The 27,570-nt window shown below is 54.6% G+C and overlaps 2 protein-coding genes across 5 annotated transcripts in view; one reads left to right on the plus strand and one right to left on the minus strand.

The window, feature by feature from the left end:
• Positions 1-20,603, plus strand: part of Ap3d1 (adaptor related protein complex 3 subunit delta 1) — a 35,128-nt gene extending 14,525 nt beyond the window's left edge. The window contains exons 6-31 of the mRNA XM_032907579.1: positions 315-444; positions 3,634-3,773; positions 3,859-3,932; positions 4,471-4,520; positions 5,041-5,090; positions 5,524-5,572; positions 6,992-7,137; positions 7,418-7,797; positions 8,826-9,057; positions 10,125-10,270; positions 10,747-10,888; positions 11,363-11,434; positions 12,338-12,413; positions 12,502-12,689; positions 12,989-13,062; positions 13,668-13,833; positions 14,976-15,047; positions 15,414-15,521; positions 16,634-16,780; positions 16,984-17,031; positions 17,473-17,662; positions 18,196-18,284; positions 18,385-18,470; positions 18,797-18,918; positions 19,094-19,173; positions 19,593-20,603. Of these exons, the coding sequence (XP_032763470.1) occupies positions 315-444; positions 3,634-3,773; positions 3,859-3,932; positions 4,471-4,520; positions 5,041-5,090; positions 5,524-5,572; positions 6,992-7,137; positions 7,418-7,797; positions 8,826-9,057; positions 10,125-10,270; positions 10,747-10,888; positions 11,363-11,434; positions 12,338-12,413; positions 12,502-12,689; positions 12,989-13,062; positions 13,668-13,833; positions 14,976-15,047; positions 15,414-15,521; positions 16,634-16,780; positions 16,984-17,031; positions 17,473-17,662; positions 18,196-18,284; positions 18,385-18,470; positions 18,797-18,918; positions 19,094-19,173; positions 19,593-19,688 (3,153 nt within the window). The 3' untranslated portion in view covers positions 19,689-20,603. The remainder of the gene's footprint in view (positions 1-314; positions 445-3,633; positions 3,774-3,858; positions 3,933-4,470; positions 4,521-5,040; positions 5,091-5,523; positions 5,573-6,991; positions 7,138-7,417; positions 7,798-8,825; positions 9,058-10,124; positions 10,271-10,746; positions 10,889-11,362; positions 11,435-12,337; positions 12,414-12,501; positions 12,690-12,988; positions 13,063-13,667; positions 13,834-14,975; positions 15,048-15,413; positions 15,522-16,633; positions 16,781-16,983; positions 17,032-17,472; positions 17,663-18,195; positions 18,285-18,384; positions 18,471-18,796; positions 18,919-19,093; positions 19,174-19,592) is intronic.
• Positions 20,604-22,223: 1,620 nt separating this feature from the next.
• Positions 22,224-25,224, minus strand: Izumo4 (IZUMO family member 4). 4 transcript variants are annotated; one of them, XM_032907558.1, is made up of 10 exons: positions 24,601-25,224; positions 24,432-24,512; positions 24,278-24,349; positions 23,809-23,835; positions 23,638-23,713; positions 23,498-23,545; positions 23,394-23,408; positions 23,156-23,173; positions 22,888-22,902; positions 22,231-22,540 (listed from the first exon to the last, which is right to left on the minus strand). In XM_032907558.1, the coding sequence occupies exons 1-10, from the start codon at positions 24,842-24,844 to the stop codon at positions 22,453-22,455; spliced, it is 684 nt and encodes a 227-aa protein (XP_032763449.1). In that variant the 5' UTR covers positions 24,845-25,224; the 3' UTR covers positions 22,231-22,452. The 4 variants fall into 4 exon arrangements, with proteins under 4 accessions (XP_032763431.1, XP_032763449.1, XP_032763457.1 ...); XM_032907566.1 differs by lacking the exon at positions 22,888-22,902; XM_032907540.1 differs by lacking the exon at positions 22,888-22,902 and having other exon boundaries at positions 22,224-22,540; positions 23,498-23,713.
• Positions 25,225-27,570: the final 2,346 nt, after the last annotated feature.

Here is a 27,570-nt window from a genome sequence, read left to right on the forward strand (position 1 = left end):
CATGGAGGGTCTGCATGGAGCGCCCCCTGTAGCCTGATGAGCTAAAATAACCCCACCCACCACCACTACCAAGGCCAGTGCAGAGAGTGTCCTGGAGGAGGCTTGAGTGAGGGCAGCCTGAGAACAGGGCCACACCTTATAACCAGATCACCTTTCATGGTGACTGCATCCTCCTGCAGGCCTAGCGCCTCTTAAGGCATGCAGATACAGAGGGCAGGGGCAGGGCCTGCTCTGGGTGAGTTAGAGGGAGTAAGATGTGGAAGAGTTAGGGGTGCTGGTCAGGTGAGTCACCAGCCACTCTTCTGTCCCCACAGATGTCTCACACGAAGCCATACATCAGGAAGAAGGCAGTGCTGATCATGTACAAAGTGTTCCTCAAGTACCCTGAGTCACTGCGTCCTGCCTTTCCCCGGCTTAAGGAGAAGCTGGAGGACCCAGACCCAGGTTGGTGACAGGAAGCTCTGCCCAGCCAGCTCCTGAGGGGGTTGGGAGGATGGGGGATGGTGGGAAGGTGGCCATGGGTCCCTGCTGCAAATCTCCTTTGATCGGTGCTGGTGATGGCCTCACAACCACAAACCATAGTACACTGTAGTACGCCGACTTAGTTGAGGCTCCCCGTGGCCCACAGACTCCTTGCCTGATAGGTCCAGCGCAGCCGGACTACTGAAGGCAGTGGGCCCTAGGGCCCCTGGAGCAGTGCAGCTGTGGCAAAATGAGCAGCAGTCTTGCCATCTTCCACCTCTGCAGAGTTGACTGGGCAGGATAGGGCACTGTAGACCTTAATCTATCCAGCCCAGAAGCCTTGAGGGGCTGGGGAGCATATGAATAGGGCGGGGGGGGGGGTTGCAGGGGAGCATATGTCAGTTTGAGTAAAGCCGTTAGATTTGAGCACATAAGCACCTCCTGTGATACACACAGGTAGATTGATGACTGTGTCCCTCCTCATGGGCCTGTGCTGCTCTGTGCTCTGGAAGCAACATCCTGAGATGGGCTGTAGCACATCTGTATCCCACTCTCTTGGGCTGTGTGTGAGGCAGAGAACTAGGAGGAGATGAGTAAGGGGCCAGAAACACCCAGGCCTCCAGAGAGGAGCACACGTTCCAGTGGAACAAGTCCTGTGGCCTGGGACCACATGTCACAGCGGCCACACAGCCCAGCAGCATAGGCCCTTGGAGGCAGAGCATGCAATCAGATGCGTGAGATCGGGGTACAAGGGACCCACCTTGAATTTTATTAAAGGGGCACATGAGTGTGCAGGTCCTGGGTGTGTTCAGAGTAAGAGACTCCTCCTCAAAACCTCACGTTTCTCAACCTGCCAGGTTCCTCCTGGCCTCTTGAGGAAGACGTGAGGTCCAGAGCAGCATATGGCTTAGGGGAAGCACTGCTCCTCAGTGGGTCAGACGTTTAGTTAACTGTTTCCAGCCCAGGAAGTGACAGGGCTCCAGTGGTCCTGGTGGCTCCCTCTACCTCAGGTGTTTGGAACAATCTTGCAGAAGAACTGTTAGGATGTCCCGGGCTGTAGACTGAGACCTTGTCACAGGTAAAAAGTGGGAAAGTAGAGGCTACACTCAGGTGAAAAAAACGTCCACCTGGCATGTACAGAAGCCTGGATCCATCCACAGCACCATATAGAGCGGGCATGGCAGCACTTGCCTGGCAGTGGAGCAGGAAGTCAGGCATTCAAGGCCAGCCTGGCTCCATGGGACCCTGCCTCAGAAAAAGTAAGCAGTGACTGAGGCTGGGCGTGGCAGCGCCCTTTTATTGTGGAGGTGGGGCTCTTCACCGCCCTGTATAGTTGCTGTGCTGGCCAGGAGTGCTCCTCCCATCTTTGGGAAGCAGATCTTGCTGGGGCTTCACTAGATAGGACAGATTTGACAACTGGTAAGCATTGGCCACTTGGTCTTCCCTGTGTCCAGCTCCTTCCTCTATGCCTTGGGCGGTCTTTTTGGTGTCACCCTGAGCCGAAGGCATAGAGAACAGTGCTGTCACCCTGGAGGCCTCCTTGCAATGGAGGCTAAGGCATTCCAGCATGGTTGGTATCAGTTTGTGCTTCTGTGAGCAAATGAGTGCTTCGGTAGGGTGGTGGTTAGCCCGGGGCTGTGTGACCCTTTCTGGGAGAGAACAGGTGTGGTCCATGTCCAGTCTGTCCTTCCCACACAGGGTAGCAGTGACAGAACAAAGAAGCAATCCCAGTCAGTAGTGACCATGCACAGAAATACTGCAAGAATGGTTTTGTTTTATCCCAGGCATGGGATGTGGGGCTGCTTCAGACTATCCGCAGCAGCTGACTATGATTTGCCTCGTGCTCTAGCAGAGGCGTGGTTTTGCCAGCTGCAGACAGTTTCTGAGATTGTGTGACCTTTGGAATTCTGGGCACTTTTCAGAGGCTATATAAATGCTAGGGTCTTAGGGTTGTACTGCTGTGAACAGACACCATGACCAAGGCAACTCTTTTTTTTTTTTTGGGGGGGTTCTTTTTTTCCGGAGCTGGGGACCGAACCCAGGGAAGGCAACTCTTATAAAGACAACATTTGATTGGGGCTGACTATAGGTTCAGAGGTTCAGTGCAGGTCATCAAGGCCGTAGCAGTTCTCCGTCTCCTGCTGAGAGTTCTACATCTGAAGGCTGATGGCTTCCAGGCAGCCAAGATGAGAGTCTTAAAGCCCACACCCACAGTGACACACCTACTCCAACAGGGCCACATCACAGGCCCCAAGAGGAGGGGTGGGTTGTTGGTTGGTTATTACTGGTCTCCTTTTGTTATAAAGAAGAAAAAAATTAGATATCCTGATGGCGATTATCAAACTTGTTCCAAGGAGCGCCATGTCCCTAGTCAGGAGGAAGTAGACTAACGATGGCTATGTTCCCCTTTCCCTCTCGGTTTGTCTCTCCTATCTAGTGTTAGGGGTGGAAAGAGGGTGGAGAAAGGGAGAAGAAGGAGCAACCCACAGAGCAGCAAATGCCGCCCACACTCAGGTCTGCCTTAAGAGGCTGAGAGGTCATTGGAGCTGCTCACATGGGCATGGGCAACCTAAGGATGCCTACGCCAGAAAGAAGTCTCCTCCCACATCAGCACCCAATCTCAGGAAACCAGAGAGCTACAGCTGGTCAGAGCACAGGTTTAGTTCTCAGCACCCGCGTGGTGGCTCGAAGCCATTCACAACTCCAGTTCCAGGGGGCCTGACGCCCTTTTCTGGCCTCCAGGCTCTGCACGCATATGGTACACAGGTGCAAATGCCAGGAAATGCTCGCAAAAATAAACCTTATTTAAAGTGGCAGGATATAAAAAAAAGCAGGAGCGGTGTTTCCTCAGCTCCCCTCTGTTCAGAGCAGTCCAGGAACTGTCTACTGTGCCACATGCCTGGGGTTCTAGCCTGCCATGTGAATGGTGACGATCTTCTGTGTGTCCTTACACTTCCACAGCCCTACACTACATGCTCTCGTCCAGGGTATAGGTCCTGTAGATAGGGAAGGAAGCCTCCTTTGCTGGGAGAGAGGTGTCCTGCTCTGTGGGTGTCATTGTTACTGATGGGGACAGTCCCTGTAAATGGGGATGCCCCTGTTGGTGGAGATAGCACCTTGGTAGTAGAGTGTCCCGCTCTTTGTTGATGTGGACCCTCTCTTGGTCCTCAGGGGTGCAGTCTGCAGCTGTCAATGTCATCTGTGAGCTGGCACGCCGAAACCCTAAAAACTACCTGTCTCTGGCTCCACTGTTTTTCAAGCTCATGACATCCTCTACCAACAACTGGGTCCTCATCAAGATCATCAAACTGGTAAGTGCTGAAGGATGGGGTGTGTGCTAGGCCTGGGCGCATGGTCTCTGGGCATCCTGCTGACCTGAGTACCCCGTCCCTGCAGTTCGGTGCCCTGACTCCCCTGGAGCCCAGGCTGGGCAAGAAGCTGATCGAGCCTCTCACCAACCTCATTCACAGGTAGCTACTCCTTGGCTGCCTCCCCTGGGCAGGGGCATTGGCGGCACTCTGACATGACCCCTGTCCACCGTGCCCTCCTGTCTCACTGACTAAGGCTACCCTCTTTAGTCTGTTTCATTTTTTTGAGGCACATTTGGCTTTGTAGCGCAGGCTTGCCTGGAATTCATGAAAAAGCCCTGGGAGCTGGGATTTAAGTGTGCACCACTACACTCAGTTGAGTCAGCTTTGAGCTGTACTCACACCGAGCCCTGCATTCATGGAGTCCTCTACATCCTGGGGCCTCAGAGCTGTGCCATGTCCATCTGAACTGATCCTCTGGAAGAGGGGAGGCACAGGAGGAGCTGTGGGCCATTCTCGCACACACAGGGACAGGGTTGGGGATGGGCTGCACTCCCTGCCTGAGAGGAGCCACAGTAATGATTATGGTGTCGCTGGGCTTTAGAAGGGTGTCAATGGTACCGTTCCTATGGAGCGCCGCAGTGTGGCCTTGTCTATATGTCACACTTGGATTGGGTCCTCATTTCTTCCTTTCTCTCAGCACCTCTGCCATGTCCCTGCTGTACGAGTGTGTGAACACCGTGATTGCTGGTGAGTGCACTGGCTGCCCTGCTGGGAGGGCGCCTGCCTTGACACTCCTCTTTGGCTGCTGTCAGCCACAGGAAGAGCAGGTGGGGCTTCTGGACCCTTCCCTGGGAGTGAGCTCATTCCGTATCCCAGCTATAGCCTATGGTGTGTGGTCTCCAGCTTACTCTGCCCAGCATAGGTCTTTACCCCAGATCGCAGAGAGGAGTAGGAGCTGTGTAATCCTGTCTTGGTTTAAAACCACTCCTCTGGGGGGATTTAGCTCCTGGGTTCGGGTCCCCAGCTCCAAAAAAAAAAAAAAAAAAAAAAGGAAAAAAAGAAAAAAAAAAAAAAGAACCACTCCTCTAAGGAGGCTGGGAGATCCAGGCCAGATCTCCTGACTCCCAAGGTCCAGCCTGTCCTACCTTCTGAACACGCAGTCTCAAGCCTCCTGGGAGCCAGGCAGCCAGGTCCCTGTTGGTGGGATGGGTCAGTAGGGTGTCAGGGTCAGACCCAGGGCACTAACCTCGACCTCCATGTGTCCCAGTGCTCATCTCACTGTCTTCCGGGATGCCCAACCACAGCGCCAGCATCCAGGTTTGTCTCTGGGGCCTCTGCAGATCAGCACAACGGCAGCTCATGTGGTGACCAGGCCTGGCCTCCTCAGCCAAGCTGGAAATAATTGCAATCCTCACCTCCAAGTCTGTGTTTCTGGAATAGCTCGAGTGTGAAGGGAGTCTTCTAGCCCCAGCTCTCCCATGGGCACCTCCTTTCTCCACTGTGCTCCACCTGCCCTGTGGGGACCGTGGCAGCTGCCGTGAACACTCCATGCCCCAGCCCTTGTTCTCGTGCTCCCAGTTGTCCTCAGTAGCGCCTGTGATCCACTTAGTCACGCTGAGCAGGGTCGCCAGAACGAAGGCTGCAGTCATCTGCCCTTCCTGTCCCCAGATGCATGCCCTCGGTCAGGGCTGGTGGTGGGCTGCCGGGCATGGTGGTGGAGTGCAGACCTGTGTGGCTTTCTTCCTCTCAGCTATGCGTTCAGAAGTTGAGGATACTGATAGAGGACTCCGACCAGAACTGTAAGTCACTACCACCTTCCCTGACTATCACTCCTGAATGCCATGCCTAGGATACAGAAATGTCACACCTAGGGGACCAAATGCTCCTGGGCTCTCTGCCTTCTGCTGTGCTCATACCACCCTTCTAGCTGGGATGCTTTGCAGGTGGAGTGGTAGCACTCACCACGAGGAGGGGGCACTTGGTGACTTCAAGTCCACAGTCCCTCTTCAGTCTGGGTAGCCTCACCCTGAGCCCCAGTGGGAAGCATTAAGCAACCTACTGCTGCCTTCCTTACATCCCTACACTGCTCTCTACTTAAACCTGCTCCAAAATGGGGGCTGTGCCGATGTCATCTGCTTACCAGACCAAGTGGCAGGCTGTTACAGTCTACCATGTTCCAGTCCTTACCTTAGAGCCAGGCCTGACAGACTTCCTCATAGGGCCCGGGGCTCACATCCCCACTCCACACCCCAACCTCTCAGCGACTCTCATTTCCATGCTGTTGGAAAGCATCTCTGGGCCACCTGTAGTTGAGTGACTACCTCAAAACCTGTCACAAGTGAGGCTTCAGGTGCACAGGCGTCCTCTGTGGTTCCTGCTTCAGCCTCTCCCTTCACTTCTCATGAGGCCTGCACTGGGCCAGCAGCCACTGTCATTTTGGCTGGCAGTGACCTTTAGAGCTTGTGGGCAGGGTCCTCAGACATGCCATCTTTGGGGTTCTGTTCTTTTCTGGTTTTGTTTTTTTGTTTTTGTTTTTTTTTTTAAATTTTGCTTATTTTATGTATGTGAGCACACTGTAGCTGTTTTCAGACACACCAGAAGAGGGCATCAGATCTCGTTACAGATGGTTGTGAGCCACCATGTGGTTGCTGGGAATTGAACTCAGGACCTCTTGAAGACCAGCCAGTGCTCTTAACCGCTGAGCCATCTCTCCAGCCCTTGGGGTTCTTTTCTTTATTTTTTTTCTTTTCCTTATTTGGCTGTTCTGGAACTTACTCTGTAGACTAGGCTGGCCTAAACTCAGAGATCCCCCTGCCTCTGCCTCCTGAGTGCTGGGATGAAAGGTGTACAACACTAATCGCAGCAGGGTTCTTTTTATTTTTATATGTGTATTTTTAAATTATTTGTAAGTTTTTGTCAGTCATAGTTATGTAGGTGGGTGTGTGCTTGGGAAGGCCGGTGCCTGTGGAGATGGAGGCTTATAATGTTCCGGAGCTGGATTTACAGTCCTGTTCCTAGACCATGCTGTGAGAGGTTGGGGTACATGGCCTCCACATTGGCTTCCTGGGGTGAGGTGGGGCTCACAAAAATGGCCATTAGCTGCAGGCAGCACCAGCTAGGACCTCAGAGGCTAGAAATGGTGACATACCCCCGGTGCACCCATGGATCATGGTGTTCCACGTGCTGTCCCCAAACTAATGGCCACTTGGTCTTCACAGTAAAGTACCTGGGGCTGCTGGCCATGTCTAAAATCCTGAAGACACATCCCAAGTCTGTGCAATCCCACAAGGACCTAATCCTGCAGTGCCTGGATGACAAGGACGAGTCCATCCGCCTGCGTGCCCTTGACCTGCTCTATGGAATGGTCTGTGTCCCTGTGGCCAGCATGGGGGCCTGTGACACTTAAGTACTTGGGTCATTCCTGCCCAGGCTGGGATAGCAGCTTGAGCCTGCTACGGTCAGCCAATGGCACCTGTCCAGGCTATAAGGAATGGGACTGGGTACCCAATACAAGAGTGTTTTGTCACTCTCCCTTGGTTAGATACAATTCTGCTGTTTGGGGAGGAAGCCATCCCTCTTGGGCTCATGAGTTCCATCTTGGCTGTCAGTATTCATGGCTGGTCGTGTCTGCCGTGCTCCCACAGGTGTCCAAAAAGAACCTGATGGAAATTGTGAAGAAGCTTATGACCCACGTGGACAAGGCCGAGGGCACCACCTATCGTGACGAGCTGCTCACCAAGATCATTGACATCTGTAGCCAGTCCAACTACCAGCACATCACCAACTTCGAGTGGTACATCAGCATCCTTGTGGAGCTGACAAGACTGGAGGGCACCCGGCATGGTCACCTCATTGCTGCACAGATGCTGGACGTGGCCATTCGGGTCAAGGCCATTCGAAAATTTGCTGTGTCCCAGATGTCTTCGCTGCTTGATAGTGCCCACCTGGTAGCCAGCAGCACCCAACGCAACGGCATCTGTGAGGTGCTCTATGCTGCTGCCTGGATCTGCGGGGAGTTCTCGGAGTGAGTCGGTGCGGCCCTCGGAGGTGGCCTGGTGGGGGGACGTGTGGGCACTTTGCCCGATATGGTCAGTTCTGGGCAGCTCTGCCCAAGTGATCTGTTTTCTTCCATGGAGTAGCTTGGCCAATTTGGGTCACACTGGCTGTGGGAAGTGCCCTCTAGACCATGAAGCAGATCTGTTCTGCTTTGGGTGACTTCCAAGCTGGGCAAGTTGCCACCCTCAGAGCCAGGCCTCAGCATACAGAGCTGAGAGTAAGCCTGTCCCCACTGCTCTCCTAGAGCTCCAGGACTATTAAGGTGGGTAGGCCGGACTCCACCTTGCACACTTGCCCAGAGGACACATGACAGCTGTGACCCACACAGGTGTGCATTTGTTGTCAAGTGGTAAACTCTGCCTGTCACAGAAGTCTCCTGGGGAGCACATCTCTCTGGGAAAAAAACCCACAATTGGCCCAGCACCTCCCTTGCCCCAGAGCTCAGCCCATGGAGGCTGCGTATAAGTTGCTCTTTGAGGACCCAGGGCGAGCTTCCTCTGAACCCCACAGGGCAGCACAACACAAGGATGCCAGGAGAAGTTATTTGGTTTTTGTGGTGCTAGAAATTGAACCCAGGGACTCGTTTATATCAGGCAAATGTTCATTACCAGGAACAAATCAATGGCCGTGTGTCGGCCATATAAGTCACATGGGTTCCCTGCCTTCTGTGTCTACTGGTGGTGGTCACATTTTTGCCATTGTTGCTTAAACAACGTCCCTTTGTAAAATTCATGGTTCTTAGGGTTGGGGATTTAGCTCAGTGGTAGAGCGCTTGCCTAGCAAGGGCAAGGCCCTGGGTTTGGTCCCCAGCTCCGAAAAAAAAAGAAAAAAAAAAAAAATTCATGGTTCTTGGTTCCCCGCTTCTGTACAGTGAGAGCAGGTGCCCGAGGTTGTGCTTTAGCTGAGAAGCCCAGCTCTCACGTAGCCTGGCCTGACTGACTTGTGAGATGGGCCTGTGGGCATGCTCGGTACCCTCATGCAGCCCCTGTCCCCCAGGCACCTACAGGGGCCCCAGCAAACCCTGGAGGCCATGCTGCGGCCCAAGGTCACCACACTGCCCGGCCACATCCAGGCTGTGTATGTGCAGAACGTGGTAAAGCTGTACGCGTCCATCCTGCAGCAGAAGGAGCAGGCTGCCGACACTGAGGGGGCACAGGAGGTCACCCAGCTACTGGTGGAGCGGCTGCCACAGTTTGTGCAGAGCGCCGACCTGGAGGTGCAGGAGCGGGTAAGGCTGCCAACTGGGGATTCTACTCACAGCTGAGACTAACCTGGCAGTGGCCGTGGCTCATGCCCTATGAGCACTTCAGGGCTGGCATGTGTCCGGCAGTAGTACAGGGATGCCCACCCATGCTCCAGAGGTCCTCCAGTCAGGTAGCCTCCTAAAGGTTCCACAGCTCCCTGCACAGCACCTTGAACCCCAGTGGTGTTACCAAGGACACTCTGGGGATACCCTGAGCCCCTTTCCAGGTCCTTGTCCCCAACAGAGCCAGTAGATGGGAGAGAGTTTCTCCTTTTTCCAAAGTGAGTTGTTTGAGTCTCTATCCCAGCTCTGCCCCCCTGGGGCTTGGGGCCAGTGAGCAGGGACTGGGTGCGGATAGGCCTGAGAAGCCTGGGTAGGGGGTGGTGAGGGTGGGCAGGACTCTGCTGCTGTTGTAGGAGAGCTCGTTTGGGACCACCTTTGTCTGTTTGTTGTAGGGTAGGGCTTGAACCAGGAGCTTGTGTTGTCAGGTATGTGCTGTGTCACTGAGTCACAATGGGCCGAAGTCTGGGTCTGACACCTGAGTATTGGGGCACAGTGGCCAAGGCTGCTTTTGGCACCCCATGGTAATATAGGTTGTCACCGAACCAGGTGCCATGTAGCTTCTGCTAGGTCTCTGGGGACTGTCCTTTGGAGAGGTTAGGTCTGGGTGGTGACTCATCTGTGGTTGAGCTGTCCCAAGCTGAGCCCTGTGGGAAGTATAAACCCATACTGAGCCCACCTTGACGTTTGTTGGGATTGATTGTGCAGCATGGTAGCAAGGGCTGCCTAGTGCAGCTGTCTTTGCAGAATTAGAGCTAGCACAGGACTAAGTGGCCATAGGTGGCTCCACAGGAGGTGACATTACATGTCTTCTCCATCTAAGCTGAGCGTCCTCCTGTTCTGACCCTGATAAGGCTTGTCTTTCCTTGTCGGGAGACGGTCACAGACCTAACTAGGTCTGTAGCTGTTCTACATGGGTAGAGGCCAGGGACTAGCACTCCATGTTCAGATGCCTTGCTGCAGGCACCCACTGTTGGCCGCTGCTCTCCTAGGCGTCTTGCATCCTGCAGCTGGTCAAGCATGTACAGAAGCTGCAAGCAAAAGGCGTGCCGGTGGCCGAGGAAGTGAGCGCCTTGTTTGCTGGGGAACTGAACCCTGTGGCCCCCAAGGCCCAGAAGAAGGTCCCAGTTCCTGAAGGGTGAGGATTGGGGATGTGGAAGAGAGGTGGCTGGGGCCACTGTTGGTGCTTGACCTAGGAACTTAGAAAGGGGACTTCATGCCCCATGACCTGCTACCAGCCAGGGGGACAAGAAAGGGCCCTGGAACTAGACAGCTTGAGCCTGCCATTGCTCACTCACATAAAGCCACTCCATCCTGGAACTGCGGCACCCCTGTTCCCTGGTCCTCCAGGTCCCCTTGCCTGCCATTATTCTGCCAGACTCCACAGTTCTTGTATGTCTCCTGTTCTGTTGTCTCCTCCCAGGCTTCCTACCTTCCCATCTCTGTGTCTCCTGTCGGGCGGTGGCATCCCTGGTTGCTTGATCCCTGGGGTACTGGTGTGGAAGGAAGTCTCAGATGCATGGTGGCCCTCTGCCAAGGATTGATGTTTGCGGTGGTCATGGTAGGACAACACAGGAGACAAGGACACTGTGTGATCCTCCTCTGTACTTCCAGCCTAGACCTGGATGCCTGGATCAATGAGCCACCTTCAGACAGTGAGTCTGAGGATGAGAAACCCAAGGCCATCTTTCATGAAGAGGAGCCAAGGCACACTCGGCGCCGGCAGCCTGAGGAGGATGAGGAGGAGCTGGCCCGGGTGAGTACGACATTTCAGTAGCACCCAGTACAGGGCAGAAGCCTGAGCTAGAGTCTGTTCCCAAGAGTGGTTGATTGTCAGGCTTCGGGGCACCTAGGGCTCCACTACACTGCCGGACATAGCCTGTGATACTGAGGACAGAGGACCTTTGACTTCTACCTTGTCCTCTTGTCTAGGGTAGCCCCCAAGCCCCCATGAACTCCCCTTTCTGGACGCTCAGCAGGAACACCAGATTAGGCTTCTGAGCCTGCGGGAGTAGGAATGGGGGCAGAAGCTGAGGCTCAGAGTGGGCAGACCCAGGCCGTTCCTGTTCCCAGGAGGCAGGAGCCTCATGTGGTCTGCCCATCCTTGAGCTCATCCTTGGAGGTGGTCCTCACACTTCCTGCCAGGACCCCTCCCTGCCCACCTGGGATCTTGGGAACTGGACGGGCATGTCTGTGAGACACATGCTCATGTGGAGTCCTATCCCCACAGCGGCGAGAGGCCCGGAAGCAGGAGCAAGCCAACAATCCCTTCTACATCAAGAGCTCCCCATCCCCGCAGAAGGCAAGTGGTGTCCTTGAGCCTCCCCTCACCAGACGGCAGGCCTTGGGGAGGGGCTGTGCCTGTGTAGTCCCAGCTGTAGTTGTGCAGGGCTGTGCTGTGTCCAGGTCTGGATGGAGAGAGCCCTGAGTGGTCTAGATGATGTTCCAGGGCAGTGACCACTGCCTTGAGGAAGGCCCTCTGCCCAGCTGGCTTATTGTACCCACTGGAAGTGCTGGTTCCACATGGGCAGGTACCTGGCCTGTTAGATCCTCAAGTCCCTAGGAGGCTTCAGCTTTTGTGGGCAGACCCTACAGTGGTATCGGGTAAAGCCCTTGTGCAGCATGGATGAACCTTGGGTCCCATTCACAGCACCACATCAACCAAGCATGGCCATCTCAGCATAGAACTTCCTTTTTTTTTTTTTTTTTTTAATTTATTTATTCTATATAAGTACACTATCCCTGTCTTCAGACACACCAGAAGAGGACATCAGATCCCACTACAGATGGTTGTGAGCCACCATGTGGTTGCTGGGACTTGAACTCAGGACCTCTGGAAGAGCAGTCAGTGCTCTTAACCCCTGAGCCATCTCTCCAGCCCCAAGAGATGGAATTTTCTATTACTGTTGCCCTTGGCTACATAGTTGTAAACAAGCCCGAAGTCCCTGTGTCCAAGGAAGAAAGAAGGAAAGGAAAGAGAAGAGACCGTCATGGATTGATTTGAGTTTGACCCTAACTGTACCGAGGTTACAGTTAGCTCCTGCTTCCTCACGCCCTGTGACATCACGTTCCAGGGGTCTGCTCTTGTGTGGAACCTGCAGCTTCTGAGTAGTGCTCCCAGGCTGCATTTGGAGCCTTACTCTTAGTCCCCTCTTCCTGCCTCCTGAGTCCCTGAGGTTCGCTGACACCCATGCTTCTCCTTCAGCGATACCAAGACGCACCAGGCGTGGAGCACATTCCTGTGGTACAGATTGACCTCTCCGTGCCTCTGAAAGTTCCAGGCAAGTGTCTTCCAGCGCTACACTCATGGTCAGGACATGATGGGGTTCTTGGTGTCCCTGACTTGTGGCCATCCATGCTCCCCCACAGGTATGCCCATGTCAGACCAGTATGTGAAGCTGGAGGAACAGCGGCGACACCGGCAGCGGCTGGAGAAGGACAAGAAAAGGAAGAAGAAGGAGAAGGGCAAGCGTCGCCACAGTTCCCTGCCCACGGAGAGTGATGAGGACATCGCTCCCGCCCAGCGTGTGGACATCATCACTGAGGAGATGCCTGAGGTTAGCCCCTTCCCAGCTCTTTCAGCCTTGGTTACAACAGGCTTGTCTGTGTGTCCCTAAAAGGGCAGGCTCGCTGTGTACAGACAGCCACACATTGAGCTGTTGTTGCACAAGCTCTCCACGATGGACAGTGTTTCACTCTATGTGTGCCACTGCAGACTGTGCTCCCAGGCTGCCTGGCACATGTGGGTGTGGGCGGGGTTGTCTGGACAATTGTTATTTGCAGCAGACCGGACTGGAGCCTCCAGCAGGGCCTATGGTTGTTGGTTGACTGAACTCTGACCCCTCCATTTCCTTAGAATGCTCTGCCTAGTGACGAGGATGACAAAGACCCCAATGACCCCTACAGGGCACTGGACATTGACCTAGATAAGTAAGTGAGGGGTGAAGAACAGACTGGGGGCTGGGTGGGCTTGTGCCTGGGGTGGTGAGGTCCCCGTTCCCCTTAGCCTAAGGTAGAAAGTTCATGGGCTTGGGGACATTCGGGATGGGGGTGTTGTGTGCTGTGCTAATGGCTCAGTATTGCACCTACTGCGTGAGTGTGAGGACTTGAGTGTATTTCCCAACACTCACTGAGACCCAGCCTGAGCAGCTGAGGCACTGAATGATCCCTGGGCTCATTGGCTGCCAGCCTGGCTGAATGAGGAAGCTCAGTTCAGTTAGAGACCCTGTCTCCAATGGTAAAGTGGGGAGTGACAGAGAAAAAGACCCAACATGACCCCTGTCCTCCATGTGATCATAGATATGTGTGCACCAACATGTACACACCCACATCCCACATGGACATACTCTGTCACGTACACAAAAAGAGGGAGGGAACACTAGGGCACTTGGGTATGGAGGGTGCAGGGTCTGGGCTCCTGGCACTTTGGCTGTTGCAGCCACTTGCTGGAGCCTCTGGATTCATAGGGCCAGCTAGCTGCCCAAGGGGTGGGCCGCAGCTCAGCCTGGTGACCCCACATCCCCGCCTCTCCCAAGGCCCTTGGCCGACAGTGAGAAGCTGCCTGTCCAGAAACATAGAAACGCGGAGACAGTGAAGTCCCCAGAGAAGGAGGGTGTGCCTGGGGTGGAGAAGAAGAGCAAGAAGCCCAAGAAGAAGGAGAAGAAGCCCAAAGATAGAGAAAGGGAGAAGAAGGACAAGAAGGTGCTCCTGGACTGGAACCTGGGTGGGAAGCTAGGGCTGCATGGGGTTTATGGGGCAGAATAGGAAGCAGTGAGCAAGAGAGCCAGCGAGGCCTGCACAGCAAGCCAGCCGCTATCTACAAACTGTTCAGGGGTGGGGGAAGTGGGGGAGCATGCACACTCTAGTGGGCATTCGCCCTGCTACATCCCTGGGCTAAAGATTATATTTAAGTACACTGTTGCTGTCTCCAGACACACCAGAAGAGGGCATCAGATCCCATTACAGATGGTTGTGAGCCACCATGTGGTTGCTGGGATTTGAACTCAGGACCTCTGGAAGAGCAGTCAGTGCTCTTAACCACTGAGCCATCTCTCCGGCCCTTACTCTTTTCATTTATTCACTTTATGTCTAATCACAGCTCACTTCCACCTTTTCCAGTTCCCCCACAGCCCCCACCTGCTTGTTCTGTTTATTTATTTGAGACAGAGTCTCACTCTGTAGTTTCAGCCATCCTGGGACTTACTGTGTAGTCCAGGCTAGACTCAAATCCACAGAGACCTGTACCTCTGGAGTGCTGGGATTAAAGGTGTGTGCCGTGCACTGGGCTCTCCGGCTGCTTTACGCTGCCTTTGAAAGTAGATCGCTAGTTGTTCTGAGCTGGCCCTGAAGATGCTGTCCCCTTTCCTTGGCTTCCTGGGTAGATTTAATAGCAGGCCTGGCTCAAATACATTTTAGTCCCCGAGTTTGGGGATCAAGCCCAGGATCCCACTGATGCCTCTGAGGTATAGCTCAGTGTGTGATGTTTTGGTGATGTTTGGTCTACTTTCCTGGCTGCACCGCCTGCCCATCTCACAGATCTTAGTACTCAGCAGACAGGGGAAGGAGGAATGCCCCGTCCTCTAGGCCAGCCTGTGAGAACACATACACGCTCCTGCTCAGGCCCGCTGCTTCACCATGATGCCACTCCAGTCGTTAGCTGGCCTCATGGCTGTGGCTGCCATCATGGTGCAAGTGGTGCAGCTGAGCACCTGTGGCTCACCATGGCTGCCTCTCAGCAGTCAGGTCTGGCCATGGTAGGGAGGTGAGACTGGCAACTGGCTGGAGACCAGCCCTTGCCCCTGGCTCTCCGTGTCTTTGCCAAAAGTGCTCTCCTGTGACTTCAGGGTGAGGACTTAGACTTCTGGCTGTCCACCACCCCGCCACCTGCTGCTGCCCCCGTCCCTGCCCCATCTACGGTAAGTGCCTGCTCTGTATGTCTTTGGGAGCTCACCTGTACATTTCCCCAGGAGCCAGGGAGTGGCAGGCATCCCCCTGCAGTGAGAGCCACACATACCTGGTTGGCTGGCCTTCTGTACTTTGTGGTCTGTGTCTGCTGTCCTACGGGACTCTATGCTTGGCAGAGCTCAGTGAGGTAGAGGGGTGGCCAGCAGGATGTCTGTCCCCAAGGCATTCCCTGGAGTATGTCCCAGCCCTCAAACAGAGACAGCACTGGTTACGTGGGATTCAGAGTTCTCTTACTGTTCCTAAAGTGGGAAGCCCTGAACAGTCAGGAATACCACTGCACCCTCCCTGAAAACTGACCCTGACCTTCCCAACTGCAGGAAGGACTTGCTGCGAGCATTGTCACCCCCCCTAAGGGTGAGTGTGAGGTTCTCAAAGGGGAAGAGCCCCAGGACGAGGAGGACCACATGGATCATGACCAAGAAAGGGTGAGGCATAGGAGACAAGCTACCCCAAGACTGTGTTGTGCCTGAACCCCAGCACAATAGGCATGCTCACAGGGGATTCTGTAGTGGTGTCCTCCTTAGGTGGCTGCGGTCCTCGTTCTTTAGTCTCTGAAAGGGATCTAGTACTTCCAGTGCAGTTTCTAAGCTGTGCACCATGACATCATCTTATTCCATCACCCCAGCCATCTCACATTTACTTGCTGTCTCTGGATGTCCGTGTTCTGGACAGTGCCTGTGATGAGTTCCACACTCAGTGGACTCACTGAGAACATCTCTCATGTTCTTTCTTTCTTTTTTTTTTTTTTTAACAAATAAGGATTTTTTTTTTTTTTTAAAGATTTATTTGTTTTACTTAGGAGTACACTGTCTCTGTCTTCAGACACACCAGAGGAGGGCATCAGATCCCATTACAGATGGTTGTGAGCTACCATGTGGTTGCTCGGAATTAACTCAGGACCTCTGGAAGAGCAGTCAGTGCTCTTAACCTCTGAGCCATTTCGCCAGCCCCCAGCAGCAAGCACTCTTAACCACTAAGCCATCAACCCAGCCCCAAGCCCTATGTTTAAGCCACCATGTGTGCTGTGTTGGAGCCTTGCTCCTGGTCATGTGTTGCTATGGTTTCGGCTGGGCCTCATGTTTGTTCCATTTGCCCTTGGGTGACGTGAATGTAGGCCCACCGCTCTGAGTGTTTCTTCCTCTGTGGTGTGGCCAATAGGACTGTCCTTCCTGTGCAGTGAGTCTTGATGACCTGTGCTGTGCCTCCCCAGCCTCCTCCCCTCTGAGCAGCTCTTGCCACTCATCTGTCAGCCCCAAGGTTCTTTCTTTTTTTTTTTTTTTTTTGGAGCTGGGGAATGAACCCAGGGCTTTGTGCTTGCTAGGCAAGCGCTCTACCACTGAGCTAAATCCCCAACCCAGCCCCAAGGTTCTTGTGTCTACCAGGCCTGGTTTGCAGCCATGATGACCTGTGCATTTCCCGGCTTTGCAGTCCTATCTGCTCCCCTTCCCTGAGGTCCCCACCATGCAGTGAGGGGAGAGGATGATTATGGGGTACCTCTTGTGGGAGACGTGGGGCCTGAGCCTAGACTCTGCTTCAGAAATCATCCCGGCACAAGAAGAAGAAACACAGGAAGGAGAAGGAGGAGAGGCCACGAGACAAAAAGAAAGCCAAGAGGAAGCAGGTGGTGCAGCTAGAGAATGGTGCGCCAGCAGAGGAGGAAGAGGAGGAGGAGGAACCTATCCCGGTGAGCATGCTTGACAACCTGCCAACCCAGGGGTTTAGAGAGGACCCACCCAGGGCCTCTGGGAGCAGTACTCTGGGAGAACCTGTGCTTGATGAGGGACCCATGACCCAGCAACATCTGGTGGCTCTTGCTTTTTGGGAGCGGGTCACCCCCAAACATGGGTCTGTAGCCCACAACTGACAAGGGTGTCTCTCCTCCACCAGCCCATGTCCAGTTACTGCCTTCTGGCTGAGAATCCGTACATTAAAGTGGTAAGTAACACTTGATGGTTGCAGGGAGGGCCATTGGCGGAGCAAACCATCCTCAGAGGCCCTGTGGGACTGGCGGCAGTAGCCAGGCACCAAGCTTAAGTGTCAGTGCAGACCTACTCTCAGAAGCCTAGCCAAGGCTGGGGAGCCCAGGATGACCAGGCCACCTGAGGACAGCTTTGCTAGCAAAGACAAAGCGAGCGATTGTGCACATACACCTTGGGTCAGAGGCAGGGGGATTGCAAGATCAAGACCAACCAATGCCATATTACAAGACTTTGACTCAATGAACTGGGTGCAGCTTTGTGAACGAGCGCGTTTTGAGGGGCTAGGGTTTGGGGTCCCGTAGGCAGTTTTTACAGGGGTCACTCTCCTTGATCTTGGCAGTGAGCTTCCCTCCCCTCAGCTGCTCCCTGGCCCTTGACCCCGCCCTTGCTCATGCAGACATATGACGTCCAAGCCAGCTTACAGAAGGACAGCCAAGTGACTGTGTCTATCATCCTGGAGAATCAGAGCAGCAGCTTCCTGAAGAACATGGAACTCAACGTGCTAGACTCACTCAACACCAAGATGGCCAGGCCAGAGGGCTCATCAGTGCATGATGGTGTGCCTGTGCCTTTCCAGCTGCCCCCTGGTGAGCCCCCTTGGTCCTAGCCTTCGCCATGGCAGCCAGCTTTACCCTTCCCTACATGTCACCTTAGCTCTAACACAGTGGACGTCTCTAGAGCTCCCAGGGACAGTTGAAGTGAAAGGCCCCAAGCTCTTTTTCTTTTTCTTTTTTTTTTTTAAAAACATTTACTTATTTTATGTATGTGAGCACACTGTCGCTATCTTCAGACACACCAGAAGAGGGCATCAGACCTCATTACAGATGGTTGTGAGCCACCATGTGGTTGCTGGGAATTGAACTCAGGACCTCTGGAAGAGCAGTCAGTGCTCTTAACCGCTGAGCCATTTCTCCAGCCTGGCCCCAAGCTCTTGATACCCCATGTCTCAGTGCTACTCTTAGGGCATGGTGAAGTCGCACGTGCAGGCTTTTACTTGGGACTCGGGGCTGCGCGCAGCAGTGTGCAGTGTCCATTGTTTCTGTCACTCTAGCATCCCAGTCAGCTAGGACAGACACCCCAGGGTCAGTGCTGGCCCACTGAATGCTATGTCTCCCATCAGGTGTCTCCAATGAGGCCCAGTTTGTGTTCACTATTCAGAGCATCGTCATGGCCCAGAAGCTCAAAGGCACGCTGTCCTTCATTGCCAAGGTATGCAGTCCAGGTGCCCTCCCCACCCAGGGGATGTTGGGCATCCCAGGAAAATGCCTGCCTGCCTGGGAAGTCCACCCCACAACTTTTCTCTTCGCAGGATGATGAAGGAGCCACCCATGAGAAGTTGGACTTCCGGCTGCATTTCAGCTGTAGCTCGTACCTGATCACCACCCCCTGCTACAGGTGTGTGCCTCCACCCCACCACTCACCGTCCGCTTGGGGGAGGAGAGGGTGACATAGAACTTGGTGATGTGGGCTGTGAGGTGCAAGTGACATGACAGTGCTTAGCCACCATCACAGGGGCCACCCCACCCCAGTAGACACATGTATGCTGCCTCTACCTAGGCCACCTCTTCTGCCAGGTGACTCTGCAGATGGTTGCCTCTCTGTCCCTGGAGGACGACCCTGTATGCCTGTCAGTTGAAGCTGCCCTCATGCCTCAGCATCCCTCATGCCAGGTGACCCCTGACCCCCAGGCCCTGCCCTCACTCTCTTCTGTCCTCCCACAGCGATGCCTTTGCCAAGTTGCTGGAGTCAGGAGACCTGAGCATGAACTCCATCAAAGTTGATGGCATTAGTATGTCTTTCCAGAATCTTCTGGCAAAGATCTGCTTCTACCACCATTTTTCCGGTAAGTAATGTCAGGGTGGTATCGCTCTTGGTGGTTTTATCCCAGGAATCAGTCAGTCCCTTCCTGCCTGCAGCCCTGAGTGTCTCCTCAGTGTGGGCTCCAGCTCCTGTGTCTGGCAGTCCTGGCTGGAGAGGCCTGCCAGGGAGTGTGGACCTCACTCCCCTGTCTGTTGCAGTTGTGGAGCGAGTAGACTCCTGCGCCTCCATGTACAGCCGCTCTATCCAGGGCCATCACGTCTGCCTGCTGGTGAAGAAGGTGAGCTCACAACAGTGCCCGCTGCCCTGCAGCCACCCACGATGCCCTGACAAGAGGCCGGGCTTCCCCTGCACATGCCTCCCTGTCAGGGCTGCCCTTCAAGGTCCCATCCCAAGGGTGCAACCCATCTGCTACGGTTGCACCAGACCCTCCAGATGCACCTAGGTTTGGGACACAAGGCAAGAGGAAGGAAAGGGTGGGCTGGCTCAGAACGGTCTCAGGCCCTGGAGGGCTGTCACTGTCCACCTGCCATCTCAGCACTCTGGGGACAGGCAGAATTACTAAACCCCAGGCAAGTTGGGGCTACATTAAAACATAAAGTAAGGTGTAGGCTCCATCTGAGGGTAGAAGTGGCATTTGCAGCGCCCCCACTCCCCCTCACTGGGGCATGGCAGTATGTGCATGTGCCTGTCCCCTAGGGTGAGAGCTCCGTGTCAGTGGACGGGAAGTGCAGCGATGCCACGCTGCTCAGCAGCCTGCTGGAGGAAATGAAGACCACGCTGTCTCAGTGCTGAATTGCAGAGTCCAGGATGTACAAGAGAAAGATGTGATGGGTCTTACCTCTCCTTTGTCGTGTACTGTCTCCACACCCAGCATTAATTTAACACCTCCGGCCTCCGCTGTGTGACGCAGAGGTCCTGTGTTGCATCAGCTTCTTTTACTATCCTTTTTCACTCCTTTGGCAAGGAAGGCCGTCCTGACCCCCAGCAGGAACGGGCTGCTCCACTTCCCGTTCTCAAAGGCGGCTGTGGGATGTGGCCCCACTGGTCTGTTCCCATGCTGCCTCTGGAGGAACCCTTAGAGCTGCTGCTGTCCTCAGATATCCCAACTGGTGGCCTCTGAAGAGGGGCTCAGACCAGCTGTTAATGCTTCTCCTCACAGCCTACGAGGCCGGCCGGCCGAAGTGTCCTTGTGGGTATTTCCACAGCTCGGCTGCTGACAGCAGGGATGATGTCCCTTTGATTTTCTTCTGTTCCACAGAATTGTGGTCTGTCTTGAGGTTCTGTTGTGGGGGTCAGTGGAGGAGTCCAATGTATGCCCCTCAGTTTGTCACTACACATCATGGGCTTGTCCCTGCAGCTGTGGAGGGCTGGGTGCCTTGCAGTGGAGGGTGGCATCCTGGGAACATTCAGCGCTCCCCCAGCTGTTCCTGGACAAGGTGAAGAGACCCCATCCTGGACACTTCCTATAACTGGGTAGCTGCGCACAGCTGAGCCCTCCTCAGAGGTGACGGTGGTCTACACACATTCTGGCGTTCCTTTGAGGATAACTGTCACTTTAGCATGTAGAGTACTCTTACCGACCCCACGTGACCTTCCGGCTCTATGATGTTCCATGATTGATTTGCTGTCGACATTCCCATGTGAAGAGAGATATATCACGCTGCTGACGATCAGTGTCACAATGACCCATTAAAGAGTCAAAAAACATGTTCTTGTGTTGTCTACCCATAGTACCCCAGAGCAGTTCCCATGTGCCATTTAGGCTCCTGAAGCTCAGGCCGATCAGTTCCCCCGATCTCCACCTGTTTCTCCTGTCCACTCGCCATGCTAGAATTCACTCAGGTCCTTAGGCATGGGCAGCAAACACTCTGACCATTACCCCCGTTTTACACAATTTGTGGTGATGTACACCTTTAATCCCAGCACTTGGGAGAGAGAGGCAAGTGGATCTCTGGATTGGAGGTCAACCTGGACTACAGAGTGAGTTCTAGGACAGCCAGGGTGACCCAGAGAGGCCCTATCTTGGGGAAAAATATGCCTACCATGTATTCACCTTGTGCCAGTAGAGGGCTCTGGGTTCCCTGGAACTGCAACTCCAGGTGGCTCACAGCTATGGGGAAACATGGGTCCTCTGCAAGAGCTCTCACCGCATAGCCCCCTTTCCAGAGCCAGCATTCTAACTGCTTCTGTGGAACTGGGACGGGGAGAATGGGAGCTGGAGTTGAAAAAGGCCCTCGCCCATCTCAGCGGCTCTTTGCCAGTTTGCATTGATGGGGAAAAGGGAAGACTCCTTTTCAAGTAGACTCTAAGCTCTCAACTGCATCTGAAGTCCCAAAATGCTTTTGCCCAAGGCTTCATTCCATGCCCCATCTGAGGCCATGCTGTCTTTCACGTGCCTTGCAGTACCCTCTCACTGCTTGAGACATTCTGCCTCCCTGGCCAAGACCCACTGAGGTAGTCCTCTGCAGCCATAGTAACTAGACTGTGGCCGTTGCTTGTGGTTGATGATTGGTCACATAGTACAGCTGAAGCTCCCACCCGGTGTCCCTTTCACCCTGTCACACTGCTCTGGCCCAGGCCTTTGGAACAATGAGGGACTCTGAATGCTGTCATGTTGTGTACTCCTTGTTTAAAACAACCTGCAACCTGTCCTATGAGCAAGAACTGTGGGTATGTACAGGGAGATACTCATCTGTGGGGCCAGGGGACAGACACATGGTGACGAGGAAACCAAGTGGAGGACACCAAAACAATGAGCCTCTGGGTCTCCTGCATCAACTCCCAATCAAGCTAGCCAGCCTATCTCTGGTCACCTGCTGCTAGGTGCTCTCTCTACTGTGGTCCCCATCTCTCTGATCTGGGTCACACACTAACCTCTTACCCCCACTGCACGATCTGTCCTGAGGCTGAGAGAATTCGAGGTCAACCTAGAAGAATTCAAGGCCTACAGACTGGGGCTCAGTGCAGGAAGGCCCACTAGCACACCAGTCATTCCAGCACTGAGGAAGTAAATGCAGGACAGTCAGAAGTTCAAGGTCATCTGTTCCATGGCTTGCTCTGGGCCATATTGAATACTTGACATCTCTACTCAATAAGAACTGAACAGCCCTTCTGCCAGCTTACCCATAGTCACCCAAGAGGACGAATAAATTCAGAGTCCTTAGACCCTAAGGGAGATGCTACAGGTACCAGCGAGATTTTTTGGTCCCTCCCTCCCTGGATAGGAGACTGGGACTCCTCTACACCCACACATGTTCAAGCAAAACAAATGCCACCAAGCTACATTAATGACCCAGCCGGAGCTCCTGGGTCAGTAAAGAATTGTTCTTCATGAGAAATGTCAGGGCATTTTATTCAAAATATCTCAGAGGGGCCTGCCCTGGGGAGTTCCCCACTATCTTACACAAAGTCTATCTCCCTGCCCAGGCCCAGCCTGGGCTCCACGGGAGTGGGAGAGGTGACCTGAAGCAGGCAGCTGCTAGCATCTCCAGAGGAATAGGCTGCCACAGCACAGTTGAGTTCTGGCCCCTGCCAAGGCTGGGGCTGGCAGCCACTGTCAGTGCTGGGTCAGACACTCAGAGGCATTTTCCAAGGTCAGGTTAACCAGATGCTGAGGTTCCAGACACCTTATGTTCTGTGAAAGGCTTTGGGGAATGAGGAGGAGGTGCTCTAAGCCCATTGTCTACACATGTCCCCCTGCCTCCCTTCCTAGGCTGCCTCCCGTGGTCCACTAATATGGCCTAAGCTAGCCCTAAGATCCTCCTGCCTCAGGCCCCTGGAAGTCTGGTATTACAGGAAGGCACTACTATTCCCAGTCCCTGCCTGCTCTTAAATGCTAAAGTGTGCTAGTGGGTCATGGACCCTCCCCAACACCCACAATGACAGCCTTGATAGGGTTTAGGGGTACTGTGGCAGAGGCCACTTGACTTCCGAGTCCTATGCTTTCCACAGGCCACCTGCTGCTTTGTTGCCTTATCCCCAGCTCACTCACAAGGCTGGGGTGGTTCTGCACGTCCAAGGTGAGGCAGCAGAGAAGGAACAGCATGGTTCAGGCAGTGCATTGACCACACAGGTAGGTGTGGCTACAGATGGCCAGTGTGCCCTCAGGCACACAGCCCTGCCCAGCATCCCTCCCACTCTCATCCACCAATATGCCTCCTCACTCCCTCTCCCCCTCCTCACCTCTTCCCACTCCCCATACTCCTTCCTCCCCTAAACTCCCACCCCCACCCCCGCTCCAGTGGAAAGCCTGGTCTTACCTCATCTTTACATCCTGTCTGAAATAGAATGGGGCTCCAGTTAGACCCTCCAACTCTGCCACCAACTCAGGGTAGCCTAGGTTTCATGAAGCCCCTTCAGCCAGGATGGTTTGCTCCCTTCCTCCAGCTGAGCTTGGAGAGCCTTGAAGGGTGTGGGCAAGGTCCTCCTGGGCCTCTGCCAGCTTCGAGCCCTCACCATAAGGTGTACCCACGCACTTGGATTCCAGCAGGAACTTACTTGTGCCAGGTGTTTCTATAATGACAGTATGTTTGGAGTTGGTACCGCGTGGCCTCCCTTAGTGTACCCCCACCACATCCTGGTACCCAATAAGCCCCACTCACATGTATTTCAGAAGGCCCTGTACAGCTGACTCCCACTGTGGCGATGACCTGGGGCAGGGAGAACACAAGGCTTGGTGGTGGGATATCCCCAAGGCCCAGGCAGGCCCCCAGGGGCAGTGGGATGGCTGGGTGAGCCATACTTGCAGTAGTAGCCGAAGCAGACAACATGTGAGTCTGTGCAGTTGCTGCAGGAGATGGTCTCATATTGGAAGATGCCTGCAATACATGAGAGGCAGCCCCAGGCTCCCCTGGGCTTCCCCAGCCTGGGCCACTGCCCCTGTGGCCCTCAGCCTGGACCATAGTTCACTTACCACAGTGACGCTGACAGTCGATGCGGCCTAGGGAGGGGAGGACATAACAGGACAGTGCCTTCTGACAAGGCCCAGAGCTTAAGACCTCAGCCCCACTTCTGTTTTTGTAGCCCAGGATACCCTGGCACAGAGAAAGTAGCCTAGGCTGCTTTGTGACTTGTGGCAATCCTCTTGCCTTTTTCCCTCATTTCTGAGTGCTGGGATTACAGGCATGTGCTACATACATGAGTTCCACAGGGAGGCCCCAGTGAAAGATGGGGCTGACCTGAGGGAAGGGTGGTTACAATGTTCCCAGGTGCCACCAGAGGCGAGTCTGACAGAAATGAGGGGGTGATGGGCAAGCTGGCCACCATTGATGCAAAAGGGCCTCCTGCAGAGCCACTCCTTCCTGAGCCCTGTTTTCCGTGCCCCCGGCCCTGATGTGCCAGCGGCCACGAGCATTGTCCCCTCTGTGGAGCCCGATGCTCACTCTCTATGATGGCATTCTGGATGAGGCGCACTTGCTCCCGGAAGATGGCCCGCAGCTCATTGGGGAAATATCCTGATGTGGAGTCACACAGCAGAGTGGTCAAACTCAGGTGCCTAGCAGCTCGCACCGGCCCCACCTCAATTTCTCTCTTTACCTGGGAAGTACATCTTCCCCTGGTACAGCTGGTCCATCCTCTGATACACGGCTTCTGCCACTTGATGTAGCTTCTTCCGGGCTGAGGGCAGGAGGAAAAGGAAGCAAATGAGTGGCTTTGCCCGGGTCCCTGCTGCTCTTCTGACCCTGGGATGGGCTCTACCGCTCACTGATCTCGGCGGGGATGGCCAAATGGAGCTCCTTCATCGTGTTGTGGCTCCACTCGGAGAGCAACACCCCCGACACGGGGATGTCACCCACCCACCAGGACTTGAGGTTCACGTGATGACGGTAGAAGGAGAATTTCTCCGAGAAGTTGGGGTCGCACTGCAGGCAGCCCCAGGCCAGCGCCGCTGTCATGCCCAGGAACAGCAGTAGGGCCATGGCCTGGCCCATCCGGCCGTGCCCAAACATTGGCGCCACCAGCGCCGCGCCCTCCAGCCGCGCACCAACGGACTGCGCCTCCCGCGCCACGCCCGGTCACGCCGCACCAACCAACGGCGCGCGCTGTGGACAGGCCGCGCCATCTCGGCTCCCGGCGTGGTCTTGCTTCCAACTCTGGTCCCGCCCCTGCCTAGCCCCGCCCCAATTAGACTCCAGTCTCAGGCCTTGTTCCGCCTACAGGCCTGGTCCCGCCCCACGGATGGCTCCGCCCCCTGGCTAGCCTGTCACCACACCCACTCGACTTCTGTTCCTGGTCTGGCTCTGCACCTAAATCTGGCTCCTCCCCAGGTTTGGCCCAACTCCTGTTACAATTGGCAACCCGTAACGCCAGTCTGCCTCCAGGCTCCACCCCATCCACAGCACCTCACGCATGCGCCATGGACTGGCGCTAGTTCCGGAGCCATCGAGGGAGGGCTCGTCCCGCCCCTCAGCCACAGCACTCCAGCCATTGAGCAGCGTCCGTTCTGGTCTCCAGGGGCGCCGAGTGCTGCGGGGCCTACCGTCAGTGCCCGCCTTTCTTACGGGAATCCTCGGAGCTCGGGCGCCACGCCTCCATCCGGGCCCCTTCCCTTTAAGGGAAATAAATCCGGCTGGCGGGCGCGGCCTGGGCGGGGCGTGCGGCGTGTCCCTCCGCAGGCGTGTCCCTCTGCGGGCGCGGCCGGAGACTCGGCGAGGCGGGAGTCGGCTCCGGACGGCCAGGTGGGTCCTCGGAGGGCCAAGGCGGGCGGCGGGACTTCATCCCTCAGGATGACAGTGTCCAGCGACGGAGCCCAAAGTGGGCGCTGGGAACCGGGATCTGTCAAAAGGAGGGAGAAAGGGAGCCTCATGGATTGCAAGCATGTTTAATATTTGAGGTCCTGATAGCACAAGGTACCCTTCAGCTGCTGGATCGGATCCTCCGTCCCATCTCCTGCCTGATTCATTTGTTTGAAACGATCACGTCTCTGATAAAAATTCATTGAGCGTCTGGGCTGTTGCTACGGAGTGAAGCATTTGCCTTGTGTACAGAAAGCCCCATTTCTGCCCCCTTAGCACTCCCCGGCCTCCCCTAAAAAAGTAATTGAAAAGGTTAGATAGGGGAGACTCAAAAACGGATCACAGAAAGTGAACTTTGGCCGCAGTTTCTTTTTCTTTTCTTTTCCTTCTTTCTTTCTTTCTTTCTTCTTTCTTTTTTTTTTTTTTTTTTTTCTTTTATTTAGCCCAGACTGTCTTGGAACTCAGATAGATCAGCCTGTCTCTGCCTTCTGAACGCTGAGATTAAAGGCCTGCACCAGTACCTTTGCTTTTTCCTTCCCTCCTCCTCCCTCTACCTCTTCCCTAGGCTCCATAAGTACCTACGGTCAAAGCAGAGGTTGGTGTAGTGGTTAAGGATGGACAAAGGTCCCTTTTGCTTATTCCAGAGCCCGCCTATATTCTCATAACTTTGGTTTCTGATTTGCTACGATTATGAGAGTTGGGAGCTCAGGGAGGAGCGGGTGGGAGTGGCAGGGGACACCAGACAGCGTTTTCCCTGCAGAGGACAATAAGGTCTCTCAGGTCACCCAGCGCTCCCTTCAGCATGGAGGAAGCAGGACTAGCTCTGGAAGTGATGGGGCTTCGGAGAGGTGCGAGCTCCAAGCAGCAGGATGCTAGAGACCACAAACTTAACCGTGGACAAAGGCAGGAGCAGATAACCTGAGACACAGCTCTGAGAACTTCAGGAAACCAGGTTTTAACCGCCCCTTTCCTGTACTCGGAACAACCGAGGTGACAAGGCGGAGAGTCCCACCCCTGGGCTTCTTGATGTCTGTTGTTTCTCCATCTTGATCCACTCCGGTGCCATTTAAGTTCAAGAGCAGCCTGGGACACTTAGTGAAATCTCACCTCAACAAGAACAAATGGGGGCTGGAGAGATGGCTCAGTGGTTAGGAGCACTGACTGCTCTCCCAGAGGTCCCGAGTTCAAATCCTAGCAACCACATGGTGGCTCACAACCATCTGTAATGGAATCTGATGCCCGCTTCTGATGTGCATGAAAACAGCTACAGTGTAAAGAGCAAAGGTCTGGAGGTGTAGTCAAGGGTGGAGTCCCTGCCTAGAGTGCCCCAGTGAGGGGCTCAGCAGCAGAACAAATGTATGGGCCTGGATTCCTCCCCAGTATGGGGGGGGGGGGATAAGCACTCCCTCAAAGTAGAATTAACTTCTAATGTCAGGGTGGAGTGAAACAATAGAAACCTATGTTTGAACTGAGTTTTATCTGTCTGGGTCCAGAGACATGGAATGAGCAGAGCCCCTCTCCCCCACTTGTGTCACCTGAGACCAGGACCACCCTGCAGGGTGCTGTGAGGCTGGCTGGTGGGGTGCTCTTCAGGTTCTAGGGATGCATGCCTTTCAACCTAGGATAAACGTAGTTTATAGTGTGTGTGTGTGTGTGTGTGTGTGTGTGTGTGTGTGTGTGTGTGCCGCTTGCCTACAGGAGCCTCAGAAAGTCAGAAGAGGGCAGGTGTCGGGCTCCCTGCCACTTGTATTTGTGAGCCGCCAGGTGAGTGCAGGGACCTGGACCCAGCAGTGCTTGGACGCACAGCTCTGGCTTCCGCTCTTCCTTTTCATTTGTGTTAGACAGAACCGTGCTGTGTACACCGCCCAGCTGCTGTGTCGTTCCCTCAGCAGCCCAGGACAGGGTCAAGAGCTTCTCCTGCTGCAGCCTCCCATGAACTA

Source organism: Rattus rattus, chromosome 1 (assembly GCF_011064425.1).
Source record: "Rattus rattus isolate New Zealand chromosome 1, Rrattus_CSIRO_v1, whole genome shotgun sequence".
Lineage (NCBI taxonomy): Eukaryota > Metazoa > Chordata > Mammalia > Rodentia > Muridae > Rattus > Rattus rattus.